The sequence below is a fragment of the Staurois parvus genome, unplaced genomic scaffold (assembly GCF_062004578.1).
Source record: "Staurois parvus isolate SC_StPar_1 unplaced genomic scaffold, SC_StPar_1.0 ptg000287l, whole genome shotgun sequence".
NCBI classification, from domain to species: domain Eukaryota; kingdom Metazoa; phylum Chordata; class Amphibia; order Anura; family Ranidae; genus Staurois; species Staurois parvus.
The window spans coordinates 15,920,001-15,937,266 of NW_028318083.1; the positions used below are offsets into that span (position 1 = coordinate 15,920,001).

At 40.5% G+C, this 17,266-nt stretch overlaps 1 protein-coding gene across 3 annotated transcripts in view; it reads right to left on the reverse strand.

Moving 5' to 3' along the window:
- The window catches only part of CDKAL1 (CDKAL1 threonylcarbamoyladenosine tRNA methylthiotransferase), a 951,890-nt gene that overhangs the window by 917,756 nt on the left and 16,868 nt on the right, over positions 1–17,266 (reverse strand). For all 3 annotated transcript variants that reach the window (XM_089682258.1, XM_089682259.1, XM_089682260.1), the window contains exon 4: positions 3,497–3,609. In XM_089682258.1, the coding sequence (XP_089538384.1) occupies positions 3,497–3,609 (113 nt within the window). The remainder of the gene's footprint in view (positions 1–3,496; positions 3,610–17,266) is intronic.

The following is a 17,266-nucleotide window of genomic DNA, read 5'->3' on the forward strand; positions in this document are numbered from 1 at the left end:
AATACACACCAAACTAATTATGTGCAGAGAGGTTTTTTTTTTTTCTTGGGAGTGCATGTGATCAGCACAGGGCCAATCAGAACTGTATACCCTGTATATCCTACCTCTAGAGCAGGGGTCTCCAAACTTTCTAAACAAAGGGCCAGTTTATTGTCCTTCAGACTTTATGAGGGCCGGACTGCGGCCACAGGAGTAGAAAAGGTCCCAACGTCAGTGGGAAAACAAATAATGCCCCTTTGTTTGGTGTCAATGAGAGGACTTCTGCCCCATCATTCATGTCATTGGACCTCATCATTGTGTCACTGGGAGGAATTGTGTCTCATCATTGGTGTCATACAAAAAGCTGGTGCTGCTACTAAAGGTCTTATTGACAGCAGGCACAGGTAACCTGTATCATGCTATGACAAGGGACTCTGTCATACATATTATGATAATACAATCCTGTCTGGAATCCTGCAAAAGAATGTTTTAGGATTTATTTTTTTTTTCATTAAATAAAAACTTTGATCCCGGAGTCCAATCATATGTACCAGAATTAAGGTATTACTAAACCCAGGACCCTGCATTCACTATATCTGGTCTCCTACAGTACATGGAAATGCAATTAACCACTTGCCTACTGGGCACTTTTACTTCCTTCCTGCCCAGGCCAATTTTCAGTTTTCAGCGCTGTTGCACTTTGAATGACAATTGCAGTTATGCAACACTGCACCCAAACAAAATAATTTTTCTTATACAGAGAGAGCTTTTGTGGTGGTATTTAATCATCACTGGGGTTTTTGCTAAACAAACTAAAAAAGACTGAATAGGCAGCACTGATGGGCATTGACAGGCATCACTGATAGGCACTGAAAGGCAGCACTCATATGGCAGTGATAGGCGGCACTGAAAGGCAGCTCTGATATGTGGCATTGACGTGCACTGATGGGCACTGGTAAGTGGCACTGAAGAGCACTGACAGTGCCCTGATGATCAGTGTATATATCCCCTCAGGAATGCCGATTACCGGCTCTCCTCTGGAGCTGTCAGCGGGAGGAGAGGATTGCCGATAACCGGCATTTCCTATTTACATGTGATCAGCTATGACTGGATACAGTTGATCACATGACAGAGCCGACCAGCGCACCACCGATGGGCACGCATGTGCAGCTAAAGTGGGAGGATGTCATATGACGTCCTCCCAAAACATGAACCACCGCCCGCCTGTCATTACCTTATTTGGCGGGTGGGAGGCGGTTACTTTAGTAAATATAAACTGCAAAATACCTTTTCTTATCAGCAGTATATAGCAGTCTTGTAACTTCTATCAGTGTCCAACTGAGCACTGGTTAAAGCTTGTAGGAGGAGTTTTCATTCTCCTTTAACTGTCCTATGAGGCTTCATATCCCCAGAACCTCTGTCTGGACAGTGTGGATTGGCCCGGTGACGATCACATGCACCCTACCAAAGAAAAACTCTCTAGCAACACACTAAACTGAGCAGGGAGACTCCTAGAGCTCTGTACTATTAGCAGAAAAATTGGGGACAGTAGAAGGGGGGGGATCAGAGAGGACAGGATCAAACAGCCTTTTTTACACAATGTGGAGGATTAACCCCTTAGGTTCCACAATGAGTATAACAAGAATGCTTTACTACATATACAGACTGATTCTACTGTTGTAGGTTTAACAACAACTACTAATAACTATTTTTTTTTACTTCTCTGCCAAATTATTGATTATAAAAATAATCAGTTGCAGCCATAGTAAGCACCCATGCCAGTATTGGTTTGTCTCAAAAAAGAAAACTAATGTAGCCATCACATAATAAAGGTTTGCTTTTGGGTTTAACACCACGTTACCTTTTATATTTGTTGTAAATAAAAGTCAAAGGGTATGGGTATCTCTCCATTCAATAAAGAAATGATTTTCATTAAAATGTACACAATGTTAAAACACAAGCATTAGAATAGCTTGGAAGAAGAATCTCGGAGGTGAAGCCATCCTGTTTCTTGAGGGTTTATGTTCTAGTTTGTGACTTGTATTAAGAGCATCTCTGTAATACATGGCCCAAACATAGCTTTTCTCTGTCCATATTACCTACAATACCCAAGATTGTACAGGGCTGTAAGGCTTTGGAAATAACAGTTAAATACATTTACTTGCTAATATCTGGGTCATAAAATTAATTTATGCACTTTGCTAATTTACCTCTCTATTGAAATGCAAAATGCACCAAGGTTTGGAAATATAGATCACCATCTTCCATGTATGCATGATGGCAGAACACCATTTTCCTCTGACTAGATAGAATTTTCAAGTAACAATGAACAGCCATGATACCCAAAATGTATGCAACAACTTCTAAAAGTATTAGTTTTCTAAAGTCACACAACAGTTTACTGTGGCAGGCCAAAGGACTACGTTCATATTAATGCTTTAAGTGCACATAAAAACTATTAGAAAATATAAACTATGATGGTCTTTACTGGTACTAGGGAACACAGCAATCTTTCTAAAAATATGTTTATTAAAATGGTTTAAAAGAAAAAACAAATATCATAATTGTCACTAGTCATTAAAACCTATACATGGCCATTACTCACACATGCAAAACAATCTTCCTCCTAGACATGATGTTTTTCAAGAGTAGTGGACACACTTTGGATGGGAACACCGAGCATGACAGGTTGTTGGAAACAGCACTAATATACTTACCTTGCTTGGATGGGATGTGGAGGGTGTGTGTGTGTGTGTGTGTGTGTGTGTGTGTGTGTGTGTGTGTGTGTGTGTGTGTGTGTGTGTGTGTGTGTGTGTGTGTGTGTGTGTGTGTGTGTGTGTGTGTGTGTGTGTGTGTGTGTGTGTGTGTGTGTGTGTGTGTGTGTGTGTGTGTGTGTGTGTGTGTGTGTGTGTGTGTGTGTGTGTGTATATAAATAAAATGGGATGTTGGTACATAGCAGAGACACCAAACTGAGATATGCAAGAAAGATACCATCAGAGAAAGAAAAGTTTTTATCTAAAGTCACCATGGCCACAATACCATGCTTCATGCTTGGTCTGATCAATCATTCAATTGTGATCTTCTGAACATGGCAATAACTTTTTTTTCACCCAAAAATTCTAAGGTTTTGTGCATCCGCCAAACTAGCTGTATTGCTAACACCAAATGCATCAGAGGACTTGTCTGATCCGCTAATAAACCTTTATGTATAGAGACTAGGTTGTGCATGCCACTGGCTGCTGTTAATTTGCTAACTTACGTAGGCTGTCTCTTTTGGCCAAAACATTGCCTACAGAGTATGCTGGCCACAGCAACTATCAGGATGGATTTTTTTTTTTTTACTTTATTTGTACTTATTTCTTCCTTTACCCAATCTTTATCTTACAGGGAATACATTTGCACTAAAATGTAAAAAAAAAAAAAAAGCACTATTACTGGATTAACAGTGAACCTGAGGGGAAACCTGCAGACTTGTCAACAAGTTATCCAGAGTTTGTGCTTCATCTGCATTTCTTACCTGTTATGCTGTAGCCATATGCGGCCAACTGGCCCGCCATGTACTCTCCATCGGAGCTGTTATGTGAACAGCCCCATGTGCGTATCCAGATCTTCTGAATGCCAGGTATGGTGCTATATAAAGGAAAAGAATAAGTGAATTATGTACCATTCCATTAAACTGTATTTTATAATCAGATACCCATGACAGAGTAAAATGCATGCCTTATATATTGCCTTATTGGAACACAATTTATGAATAGCGTGCTTTAACTACTTGCCCTTCTGAGGATTTACCCCCCCTTCCTAACCAGTCCATTTTTTGCGTTACGGTGCTGCGTTACTTTACCTGACAATTGCACGGTCATGCAATGTTGAACCCAAATGAAATGTATGTCCTTTTTTTCCCTACGAATTGAGCTTTCTTTTGGTGGTATTTGATCGCCTGTGCGGTTTTTTTTTTTGCAGGATTTAAAAAAAAAAAAAAAAGACCGGCAATTTTGAGAAAAAAAATATTTGTTACTTTTTGCCCAGTAAAAATGTTTTAAAATAATCAAATTTCGTCATAAAATTAGAACAAAATGTATTCTGCTACAATACATGTAAATGAATTGGTTTACGTGAAAGTTATAGCGTTTACAAACTGCGGTATAGATAACGGAATTTTTTGATTTTTACTAGTAATGACAGGACTGCGGCGGGGAACTGAGTTGGTGTCACTGACACCAACACAGTGATCAGTGCTATAAAAAAAAAAAAAAAAAAAAAAAAAAAAAAAAGAAGCACTGACACTGTACTAATGGCACTGGGCAAAAAGGGGTTAACATGAGGAGCGATCAAAGGGTTAACTGTGTGCTGTTTTACATCGGGCTGTGTCTGTGTGCTTCACTGTAAGTACACTGCTTTGCATGGCCATGCTGCGCACACTGTGCACGAGCTGACAGGGAGAACTGTTTTGTTTACAGTTCTCCTCGTCGGAGATGCTCGGCAATCACCAGGCGCCAGCGAGCAATCACCGTCCAGGACCCAATGAATGACAGCCAAGAATGATGGCGCGGGTAGGGCGCGTGCCCCCTACCCGAAAATACAAAATCACGTATATATATATATATATATATATATATACACACACACACACATACACACACACACGATTTTGCGCACCTGTGCTGCCTTGTAGCAGTATATCTGCTATAGGGCGGTCGGGAAGTGGTTAAAACAAACCTTCACCCTTCCTCACAATTTGGTAAAATAAAAAAAAAAGTGTGCTTTTTTTGTTACATTTATTGTTGCATAGGTGGGAATGACATTCATGTGGCCAACCCCCCCTCCCCCCTATATGCAGATGTACTGCAGGGCTTTGCATCCCCTGGTTTTCCCAACTATCTGTGCACAGAAGTTATGGAAGTTCTAAACACTTGCAGTCTTCGTATACATGCACAGATGTGCTAAAGGTCCGTGCCAGAACTCTTTAGAATACCTGCACATGCATCATAATGGCAGTAATGGAGACAGTGGGTTGAGGCACTACACAGGGGACTCAAGTTCCCCTTTAAACTATCCTAAAATCTAGTAACCTTATAAGCTAAAAATTGATCAACATCCCCGGCAACAAATAGCGGGGCCAGTAGGGCTCGCTCACGTGCGCCCCCTACACAGAAATGCGTAATGATGTGATCCTGCGCACAGGTGCCACCCTGTAGCAGTATATCTGCTATAGGGCAGTCCTTAAGTGGTTAAAGCAACAGAGTAAAAATGTTAAAAAACTGCCCCTACCCTTCGTGCTTGTGCTCAAAGGTAAATGCATGCGCAGGCCAGCACGCATTCAGCGATTGTCACACACGTTAGGAATTAATTTTTCCCTTGATGGCAAGGTGTCCAGGCCCAGAGGCAGTAAAGCATGCCCAAATCATGCGGTTCTCACCACCATACTTTACTGTTGGGATGAGGTTTTGATTATGGTAAGATGTGCCCTTTTTGAGCCATACATACTGCTGAGTTTTCTTCTGGAACAATTCAACTTTTAGGCTTCATGTACACAAGCCTACCCTACCGCCAACCGCGGAAAACCGCTGCAAAAACGTGGTATCGCTTTTGCCGTGGTTTTGCGTTTTCTCGCTTTTGGCAGTCAAAGCCTGAGGATTAATGTACACAAGCATTTTTTTGCCAAAGCTCCTAAATGCAACTCCATAAAAGCCTATGTGTCGATGTACACATAGGCTTTTAGCAGAGTTTAGGAGATGCCGTGTTTAGGTGAGGTTTAACCTCCCTCTCCTGAACGCGGAAGAATCACATTCAGGATAGGAACGTTTTGACCGCCCACCATGAGAAAACCGCAGCAACACCATGGTTTCTGCGGTTTCCCGTGGCCAGCGGTCAGGGTAGGCTCGTGTACATGGAGCCTTATTTTAACAGTCAACAAAACGGTCTCTATTTATAGACAATTTGCCAACTGATGGATGTCTAAACACTGAGACTGCTTGTATCCCTTTGCCAGCCTTATGGATACTCCTAATCATATGCCTTTAGAAAGCATGATTCATATCAGCTGATGTTTCTGATGAACAATCTTAAAATGCTTGAATGTCTCAAGGTAGCTCTAAACCATACCTACAAAATAATTTCATTAATTGGACTCCAGGTGTGCAAACTCCAATTGGCTTTCATTGAAGTAATTAGTCTATGAGTTCACTTACTTTTTCCTCCAGCACTGGAAATGAGTAGTAGGTGTGTTCAATAAAGACAAAATTTGAATGGTTTGTGATCATCATAAGCATATTGTGTTTGTCTATCAACTGTGACTTAGATGAGGATTAGATCACATTATATAGCAAATTACTTCAGAAAAGCAGTTCATTCCAAGGGAATAAAATTCCCTTTGAAAAAGTCAAACATTGATGAAACGTCAGGGGAGTGGTTGCCCTGCATGGACAGGCTAGTATGGATTGAGCTGTGTGTATTGAGCTGTGTGTATGGCAGGTGTTGGGAGTGAGAGAGCAGCAACTCACATCCACATTGCTAACTGCTTGCTGGGAGGAAAGAAAAAACAGCACCACTGCTTATGGTTTTCTGGCTGTATTGTTTTTATTCTCATGTGAGTGCACCTTTTTCAAAAACCATTATTTTTTACAATATCACTTTTAATATCTTTAGGTAACATCTGTGCATACTTCTTGATCTCTGAGCATTGGGAAACATCAAGAAGGAAAGGGGAAACGCTGAGAGCCATTCATCCATTTTTGTGGTCATTCCTGTGCTGTTTTAGCCCAATTGATTTCATCTTGGGCATTTGCAGCCGGTGAGTGTGAGGCCATAAGTAGGTGGTGGGCTGCATCAGACTGGATTTTGTTCCCAGTAGTGAATAAGTTTGTTTGAAGTCTGCACATAAGGAGTTAAGAAACGTGGACTGTGCACAATCAAATGGTCACTGTTTTTCAGTTACATATTACTTTGTAGCTTTCAAATAAGCGGGAAAGAGACATTTCACATTTATGAACACTTTTTTAATTATAGTTATTTAGGAATACAGTTTTATTGTGGGTTAGCACCATATACAGTAAGGATTAGCCTTATATTTATGGCCATCTAAGGGTATTTAGATGCAGCTGCTGCTTTTTTTTGTTTTGTTTTTTTCTCTTTTTGGATTTTTATCACCCTGTATGATTGTATTTTACCCATCTATGGTTTAAGGGACTGTAAAGCCTTTTTTATAAAATTGATTTTAACTTGTTGCCGACCGCGGATAGCCGAATGACGGCTGCACTGCGGCCGGCCAGTTCTGAGTGGACGTCATATGACGTCCCCCCAGAACGCGCTCTCCTGCACGCCCCAGGGGGCGCGCACCCGGCGATCTCTGTGATCGCTGTGTCCTACGGACACAGCTGATCACGTGATGTGGTAAAAGGCCAATCACAGTGGCCTTTTACCACCTGATCAGCGGTGTCCAATGACACGCTGATCAGAGGGAAATGCAAGTGCCGGTTCTCGGCTGCACTTTCCTCACGCTGTCAGATCGTGAGGAACTGCAGAGAACCGGCAGTTGTCAGAGCGGGGATCGGCACCGATCATCAGGGCACTGATGATCAGTGCCCTGATGATCGGTGCCCAGCAGTGCCACCCGCAAGTTCCATCCACCTGTGCCCAGCAGTGCGCCCACTAGCTCCGCCCACCTGTGCCCAGCAGATCACCCACCTGTGCCACTCTGCAATGTCACACACCTGTGCCCAGAAGTGCCACCTACCTGTGCTCAGCAGTGCCACCCACCTGTGTCCACCCACTTGTGCCCACCAGTGCCACCCACCTGTGCCCACCCACCAGTGCAGCCCAGCAGTGCTGCCAGTCAGTGCCCAGCAGTTGTGCCAGTCAGTGCCGCCAGTCAGTGCCCAGCAGTGATGCCAGTCAGTGCAGTCTATCAGTACCCATCATCAGTGTCACCTATCAGTGCCGCCTATCAGTGCTGCATATTAGTGCCGCCTATCCGTGACACCTCATTAGTGCTGTCTATCAGTGCCCTTTAGTGCTGCCTATCAGTGCCTATCAGTGCCCATCAGTGCTGCCTCATCAACGCACATCAGTGAAGGAGAAAAATTACCTGTTTGAAAAATTTTATAATAGAAACAAAGAAACTTTTTTTTTTTTTTTTCCAATTTTTGGCAATTTTTTATTTATAACGCAAAAAGTAAAGCGCCCAGTGGCGATTAAATACCACCAAAAGAAAGCTCTATTTGTGAGAAAAAAATGATCAAAATTTCATATGGGTACAATGTTGCATGACCGCGCAATTGACAATCAAAGTGCGGCAGCGCTGAAAGCTGAAAATTGGCCTGGTAAATAAGGGGGTATAAGTGCCTGGTAGGCAAGTGGTTAATAAACATGTTATACTTGCCTGCTCTGTGCAATGGTTTTGTACAAGGCAGCCTAGAACCTCCTGTTCTGGGGTCGCTCCTGCCTCCTCCACCTACTGAGTGCTTCCACAGGAAGGCAAGCGAGGCTGTATGCATCTATTCAGACATACAGTGCTCAGAGGTTTTGGCTGAGAGCAGCAGAAGTTAACGGCTCCGCCAAGCCTGGCAGAGAGGGGAGAAGAGCAACAGCAAACATGCACAGCGCTGAATCAGGATCGGGCTCAAGTAAATATTTAGGGAGCTGCAGGGGAGCGACTATTAAAAGGTTTTTTACCTTAATGCAGAGATGTGAATGGGCCCTTAGAGCCAAGATCAGCCAGCTGCAGTGTCACATGGATGGTGCAGTAGAGGTAAGTATGAAGGTTTGATGATTTTTTTTTCCACTAACCCCATTATTCATCTTTTCCTTATAACTTGACCTAGCTACGGTTTATTAAGTTAATAAAAAAGTTATGCCACGTGCTTAATTCAGCCTAGTACTGACTTTGTGATGCAGTATCTTACACTTTCATCGTTCGAGGTCTCAGTTCTAACATTCAACACTAGACAGTTTTAATTCCTTACAAACAATATCCCTTCATTCTCCAGGCAATTCTCCTCCATGTGGAAAAACTTGTCTGACACTGACAGATATTGCTTAAAAGAGAAGTACGGCCAAAGCTTGTTTGGTTGTAGTTCAGTTCATTCTGCACTCCTGTGACCCAGTTAAAGCCCTCTGTCGGCTGATGTCACAGAGCCATCCAGGCTGGGGAAGGATCACGACCATGTGGTTGGGATTCACCCAGAAGCCTGAACTGCCACCTGGTTCAGCCTCTCAGCAAGCCAGGGCAGAGCAGAAAACCACTCTCTGCTCAGAGTAGCGAGGAGAACCGAGTGATCAGAGGTGTCCGATTGCTCAGTTCCCACCCTTAGCGTTGGCGGGGGACAGATGCAGCATCACATCACAGTACGACAAAGAAAAAAAAAAATAAAAATAACATACTTCTCTTTAAAGTGTGACTTCATTCCTAGATTGTAAGCTCCAAGGAGCAGGGCCCTCCTATCCCTCTTGAACTGTATCGTTGCTGTATTTTCTCCCTTTATATTGTAAAGCGCTGAGCAAACTATTGGCGCTATATAAATCCTGTATAATAATAATTCTTTAAGAGCAGACATAACTCTATCCTTTCACCTTGTCAACCAGCAGTTCCTGGCTATCATTTAGTCTTTAAGACCACATTTTGTATATTCAACGGTGTGAGTTTGCAGAGCCTTTTAATTTATTGCTCATTAAAATGACTGATGATGATATTACAGTCACGTTGTTTATACCAGGTTAAAACACTTTTGCATGTTGTTCGCTTTATGACACTACAGAAACGTGCTTTACCTGTGTAGCTCTGGTGGAGTAAGGTATAAATTACTAAGTGGCCCCCATGCTCCCCTACAAAACATTCCAGAATACTACATAATGTACATAACAGCATATATTTAGCTAAATGTATACCAAGTGCTACCTGTAAAGGTCACGGTTGTTTTTGGGAAGACCGTTTTCTCTTGAGATGCTTAGAAGGGCTTTAGGAAGAAAGTCAGATTTTTAAGAGAAGACTAACATAACTATAGAATTTGGGATGGATTCTTCATTGGTGAAGTTTACAAAACTCCATCTCAGGATACTGAGAGATCTCAGGATATCTATACCTCTATGGTTCACTCTACCTTGTCTCTGTTACCAAAAACCTAGCCACTGAATAGTCCTAAATACATAGACAAAATATTTAAAGCTGTCTAGAATTCATTGTACAACAGTAAATTCTCTATTAATTCACAGATGCTTAACATGGATGTTTAAATATATAAAAAGATTTTCCTATCCCACCGGATGAAGTGCCATGTAATTCCATTTTTGCCATAAAATTTTGCCCTTAATGGAAAAGTCTAGCCAAAACATGTGATACCCCTTTTTTTATCTTCTTAACCACTTGAAGATCAAGCCTTTTCTGACACTGATTTACATGTGACAAATCAGTATTTTTCAAATCAAAAATGTTTAGAACTCCTAAACATTATACACTTTTTTTTTTTTTAAACAGGCCCTAGAGAATAAATTGATGGGTTTTGCAATCTTTTGTGTCTCACGAGATTTGCACAGCGGTTTTTCAAATGCAATTTTTTTGGGAAAAAATATGTTTTTTTGAATTGTAATATGTTCTTAAAAGGTGAACTTATCCTATACATGTTCCACCCACTTTTGGGGTGGAACATGTAACATGTTCCCAATGCTGAAGCCGCTGCCTCCCTGTGACAGAAATACGGGGAAAAGCTCCCAGTACAGTCACTTTTTAAAACAGCACAACCACACGGCCAAGTTATTTATTCACAGTGTTCTGTAAGTGAATGAAGTAAAAGTCCTGAAAGCTTTAGCGGATGTCGGCCTGTAATTCTCAATGAACTGCCACGGTGCAAGCAGATATACTGACAGGTCTGCAGGACCTGCACAGCACAAGTGATGTGCTGATTGCTAGTGCAATGCTTTACAGGCTCCTGCAATCAAAAATAATAAATGCCCATTTTTTTATCTGCAAAAAAAAAAAAAAAAAATGTGCATTTTTTTTGGTCAAAAGGTGAACCTATCCTTTAATGCAAAATACAAAACATAACCCAATTTTTTGGTAAAATATAAAAGGATGATGTTACACCGAGTAAATAGATACCAAACATGTCACACTTTAAAACTGTGCAAGCCCGTGCAACAGCAACAAATTAAATTTTACTATCCATAGGCGATACTTTAAAAGCCTTTACAGGTTACCACTTTAGATTTACAGGAGGCGATCTTGTGTTAGAATTATTGCCTGGTGTTCACAGTGATCCTTCACATGTATGGGACAATCGCCGTTTGTGTGCAACAACCTTTGCACACAAGCGCGGGAGCACTTTAATAATTTTTTTTTTTACACTGTTGCTTTAGAAAAAAAAATGTTTTTTTGATCACTTTTATTCCTGTCACAAGGAATGTAAACCTCCCTTGGGACAGCAATAGGCATGTGACAAGCAGTGTTAACTTTTACATCAAATTTTGATTTAGTTTTAGTTATAGTTTAGTCATTTGAATTGTTTTAGTTATATGTTCGACTAAAATCTCCACTACATTTTTGTCGACTATAATCTAATGCATTTCGTTAAATTGTAAAGCATTATTTAAGCATTTCCCTGCAAATTTACAGACTCAATATATACTCCTGAAGAAAAAAAAAAATAAATAAATAAAATGGCATGTTATTATTTATGGTAATAAGGTTTGAAAATGCACTACAGACACAGATTTTGCCGTTGTGATATATAACCAGTATTAATTTTGATGTCAAATATCAGTTTAATATTAGTCACAGTCTTTTAATTAAAATAGCATTTTAGTTTTAGTTGTATTTTAGTCATCTGAATTATTTTAGTCGTATATTAGTCAACTAAAATAGTGTTATTTGACGAAAATATTTTAGTCAACAAAAAACACCACTAGTGACAGGTACTCTTTATGGAGAGATTTGGGGTCAATAAGACCCCCAATCCCTCCTCTGCTCTTAAAAGCATTCAAATCACATCAAAATCTTTTCTTTAAAAATGGCACCGTTTATATTGGAAGTGATGTAAGGTCATTGCTGCCAGGTTACTATATCACTGAGCCAAACAGAGTCTTTGTTTGGCTCTGTATCAGCCAGTAAAGCTGCAGAAGGTGGTGGGGGGGGGGGGGTGTTTGTGGGGTGGCAGGGGAGTCTCCTCCTGTTTGTAATAGCAATCGGGTGGCTAGTTAGCCTCTCCAATTGCGATTACAAGAAAGCCGACCACTGGTTCTAAAAAACCTGTACCTGAATGATGCCTGCAGCTGCAGATAGGTTTCAGTATGTTAAGAACAGCATTGTGTGGGCCCATACCATTGGCTGCATGATTTATTGATACTTTTGCTGTAGATAGCTTTCCATGATTTTGATTCTGTTTGGGATCCATGTCATAATGCAGAATGAAGATGAAATTGATGAAACCCTGATGCTGTTGCTTGATGCGTAAGAATCTGCCTGTACAACAATGAGGGTGCCATCAAAATGCAAAAAAAATGCCTTTTTTTTTTTTTTTGTTTTTTTTTGTGGGGGGGTTATGGCTGTGTTAACTTTCTGTTTAGGTCTTTTTCTCACCCATATTTTCAACCAGTGATCCAGCCAGTAAAGTTAGATGTATAAAAATTTGGTGGGTTCAGCAGGGAGTGGCTGAATTTCGATTCATCTATGGTCATTTCTGTTCTGGAAGAGAAAATCTAATGATCGACTCCTCTCAAACCAGACTGTTGGTAAATTTTCAGTCAGCTGCCGCACTAGTCAGTGTATTCTGACAGAGGAGTCCCTGCGGTCAGAATAAAGTAGTGCAGCACAGAGGATTCCTACGTCCACTACACTTATGTGAATGAGTGAATCTGTTGACTTCTACAGAACTTCATCTGGATAGAGGTTATCAGCCATCTTGATTGGCTAATGCAGGATGGCATCACTCTCGTACATTCACAACTCTGTGTAGATTATGCAGAGGACTGCTGACAGGTAAGTTTATTTTATTGCAAAAGAGACACTTCACGTCTCTGTTGCAATAAAGAGCATGCCTTTTGGCGAAAATAAAAAACTGAAATATAATTTGTTTTGTTTCAATTGGTTCATCTCAACCCTCTAACTGCTACTTTTGCTGCATAGCTTAGTTGTTAATTATTAACAGACTTACTGAATGGACCACCAGGTAAAAATAAAAGAAAAGGGTCTAAATGAAACTAATGCAGCCATAACTAGGAATTGGAAAATCTGTAATAGAATACATTTTGTTGTGGGGTTTAAATTATAACTAAAGGCAAAACTTTTATTTTCCATTTTGGATAGAGTAAGGGAGGGTTATAACCCATCAATTTTCTGTTGCCATCTGCAAGATTTCCCTTTACTTCCCGTTCCATAAGCAAAAACAGGAAAAATTGCGAAAATCCTTCCAAAGTTGTGGAATCCCAGTGTCACCAGGGTCACTAGAACTGGGTTTCCCATTGAAAGATTTCTCCTCTATTAAGCTCTATGCACACTGGGCTTAAAAAAAAAAAAAAAACCACCAGTTCCCTTGGCAGAAAAAAAAAAAAAAAAAAAAAAAAAAAACACTCCTATAGAGTGTTTTTGTATACATGTTTGAGCAAGTTTAGGAGTGTTTGGCATTTTTTCTGCCAGAAAACCCCAATCAAAAACACAAACTAGAAGGGTTTTTTTTTCTGCCTCTAAACGCTTAAAATATACCTCTAAACATCCTAATGTGCATGGACACATAGAAAAACATTGAGCTGATTCTACAGCCAATACACAAAACTTCTGTAAAAGCAGCATTTAAACCAGTTTGCATGGAGCATTACTGTTCTGGTATCAACCCAACTTCTGGGATTTTCCTACCTTTGAGGGGTAGGCTCTCTCAAGGCATAGATGTCCTCAATCTGTCCATTATTATATACAGGGGGTTAGACAAAAATGGATACACTACATGATTTGCAGGCGTAAAAGTTATGACATGTTTCGTGTTGAAAGCGGAAGTGATGTAACATTCTTCTACTTCCGTTGTGTGATGAGACACTTAATTAACAGGTGGAAAGCCTCACCATCATTCACTGCTAGTAATACTTTTAACTCTATAAATTTTGAGAGCCTCCAGACTGCAGATATAGTTGGGTACCATGAAGTGGCCTTTGCAGCTTCCACATATTTGAAAATGTGTGCAAACTAATCTCTAGTTTTAATGTGAAGTGTTAGGGTAATTTGGTTTGCTGTGAGCTAGGAATTTGTTGTTTTTTTGACATGCGTCGCCCTTCCATGTGCTCCTTGCTGCATAGGCCAAGTTTTGCCTTTAGCAACACTTGATAACCACCTCAAGACCGAACGGTTTCATCCCCTTCCTGCCCAGTCCATTTTTCAGCACTTGCACACCTTGAATGACAATTACTCAGGCATGCAACACTGTACCCAGATAAAATGTTTAGCTTTCTTTTGGCGATAACCATATAGTGTATGGAGACTACACACTTCCAGATCAGCATGCGGTACTGTGTGAAAATGGACTCTGCTCCTCCTAGGCCACGCCCACTGACAATTCACCCCTCTCATAGCGCTTAGTCGTAGAGGAGGAACAGTGGCGCAAGACTCGGCTATTTATACATTATCAGCGCTTGTTTAAACAAAGTATATAACATGAAAAACAAAACTACAAGGTGTGAGGAACACAATATGAAAAAGTGACAGCTAGATTCCGATGGTACTGTGTGAGCTAGGTTTAAGGTTATACATGAGAAAAGTAGATCACAGTTGCAATGTACCATTAACACATATGGGTTATATACTTTAATGGCCATCAGGAAATAAGGACCAGACTTTAAATAATTCAAACAAATGTATTCGCTAAAAAAGAATGCTAAATTTTATTATCACAATAAAAAGAATGAAACCATTAGAAAAGTTAATGCCGAAAATTTTTGTTTTATTTTCGGATGTGTTCACTTAAGAATTTTGTTTTATATTATTTGTTGAACCAGTTCGTTTTCAGAATTTGCTTCGTATATTTGTTGGTCCAGATGGATTCGAAAAATGTTGCAGTTTTTTCAGAAGATTGCTATATATTTGTTTTTTGGGTGCATGCACTATTCATTTATAAAAACTATTCGGAAGGATTTGATATTTCTGGATGCAACAGAATAATGCAAAATTTGACAGTCCCAAATTTTTCAGACCTAAGAATTACATTAGACTGTGGAACTTGCGTAACCTATCACAAAGGCACCTGATAGTCCTGCCCCTGTATTGAATTTGACACTGGACACAGGTTATAACAGATTACATACTGTATTTTATGACAGTCCCCTAGATGTCTTAGGTCATAGGAGCTGCCATTGGAGCATGACTTGATGATGTGAGACTCTCATATGAATTGACCGAGGGGCATTGCACTTAAAGTGGCTGGTTGTATGCAACCAAGTGTGACTTTGCCTCTCTGAGGTAATTAGGCTGCGAGAAATGACTGCGGATAGGGTGTGCCTTTTTGACTACAAATTTCACCCCATGTGTCAATACTGTTTTGTAGTGTGGGGGTCACCATATAAAATAGGTAAGTATCTAGAAACAATACATGTAATATTGTAGAATTGTTGACTATATCATGTGAAAAAAAACACAGTTATGGGGTTGGCTTTATGTGTACATTCAACCAGCCCTCGATCATTAAAAAAAAAAAAAAAAAAAATTTTGTGCAGTCTCTCCCTAGCCAATAAGTGTGCTTGCTTCATCTTGTGTGTTGTAGCAGCGTCCATGGAACCCACGTTTGGCTACTATGGCAAAGTCTGTGAGGGTAGAACAATTATGTTTAATTCTAATAAGCTGACCCCTTGAGGTGGCTCTAATAACATGGGGAGGCTGGCCACCAGAGGCATGCAATAAATCATTTTTTGAAATAGGTTGTCTATATGACCACATCATTACAGTATGGTCCTGAGTGGACCTTATAGTCAGGTCTAATGAAATTCTGTGAACTGTTCTCCTGCAAACCCAAGATTTATCAAATTGTGATTAAGATATGTCAAGAATCAGCTAATGGTAGGTCACACTGTGCTATGAAGATAACATCAATATAGCCAAAAAACGCCCAAATCTGAAGTCTATGGTTAGGACAGTTGTAGATAAATTGCTCCTTTCATCACCCCATGTACAAATTCACTAACATGGAGTAAATCTAGCCCCCATCGAGGCTCCCTATTTTTGCACAAACCATTGCTTGTCAAAAAAAAAAAAAAAAAATTAATGGGAAGGAGACACCTTCTAAGATGAACCACTTGAGGTAACCTGTAAATTTGGAATATAAATCCATATATTTCTGGACTTGCAGGTGTGAAGTATACACGAGTACAAAGTCTGCACATCACATATAAGCTACTTGTTTATTCATCATTACAAGGGAAACCCTCTAATTTTTGTACGATGCATTTTGGGTCCTGTAGATATGATGGTAACCTAGCTACCAAAAGGTTGTAATAGGACATCTGAGGTTTCCCAATGGCTCACCAAGGGAGGCAATACTGGCCATTATGGGACTACCTCGAAAGGGAATGTTGGACTTGAGTACTTTGACGAGGTGATGAAAAACAGGAGTGACCGGACGAGAAGGAACTAGCTTTCCGTCTTAATTATCATCTAAGACACCCAAAGAAACAGCCTCTCTCATGATATTATACAGGATTTATATAGCGCCAACAGTTTGCTCAGCGCTTTACAATATAACGGGAGACAATACAGCAACAATGCAAGAGGGTTAGGAGGGCCCTGCTCCTTGGAGCTTACAATCCAAGAGTAAAATTACTCTAGGCCTAATTTCTATTCTATTGTTGGATTCGATTGTCAGGGTCTGATATTTGAAGAAGCGCTTCTTATGGCAGGGATGTTCAATTCGTATTGCCCGTCGCCCAGGACATGTAGTTCCTGGTGCCGGGCAGGTAGTTTTTTTTTTTTTTCAAACCTTTAGCCCTGCTGCAGGCAAGCAGCAGGGTTCACCTAATCGTCAGGCCTAAAATGTGCAAAACATGTGTAAAAAAGGCCCTTGCAGCGAAAGGAATAAAGGATAGGCTTGACACTCCACTTTCCTGACAAGGACCCAATCGGTGCGCATTACACAGCAAGGTCTCTCTCCTCCTTGCTAGTCCCCAGGTGTGGTGCTGGAGATGGGCAGGGAGGGTAGGAGGGAATAAACAGTGCAATGTTAAAAATATTAAACGTTTAAGTCGCTGTAAAACCCCAGACATTCCTAAAAGCACCTCACATTTAAATACAGTTTTGATTAAAATCTGTTTATTTTTTATCAGAACA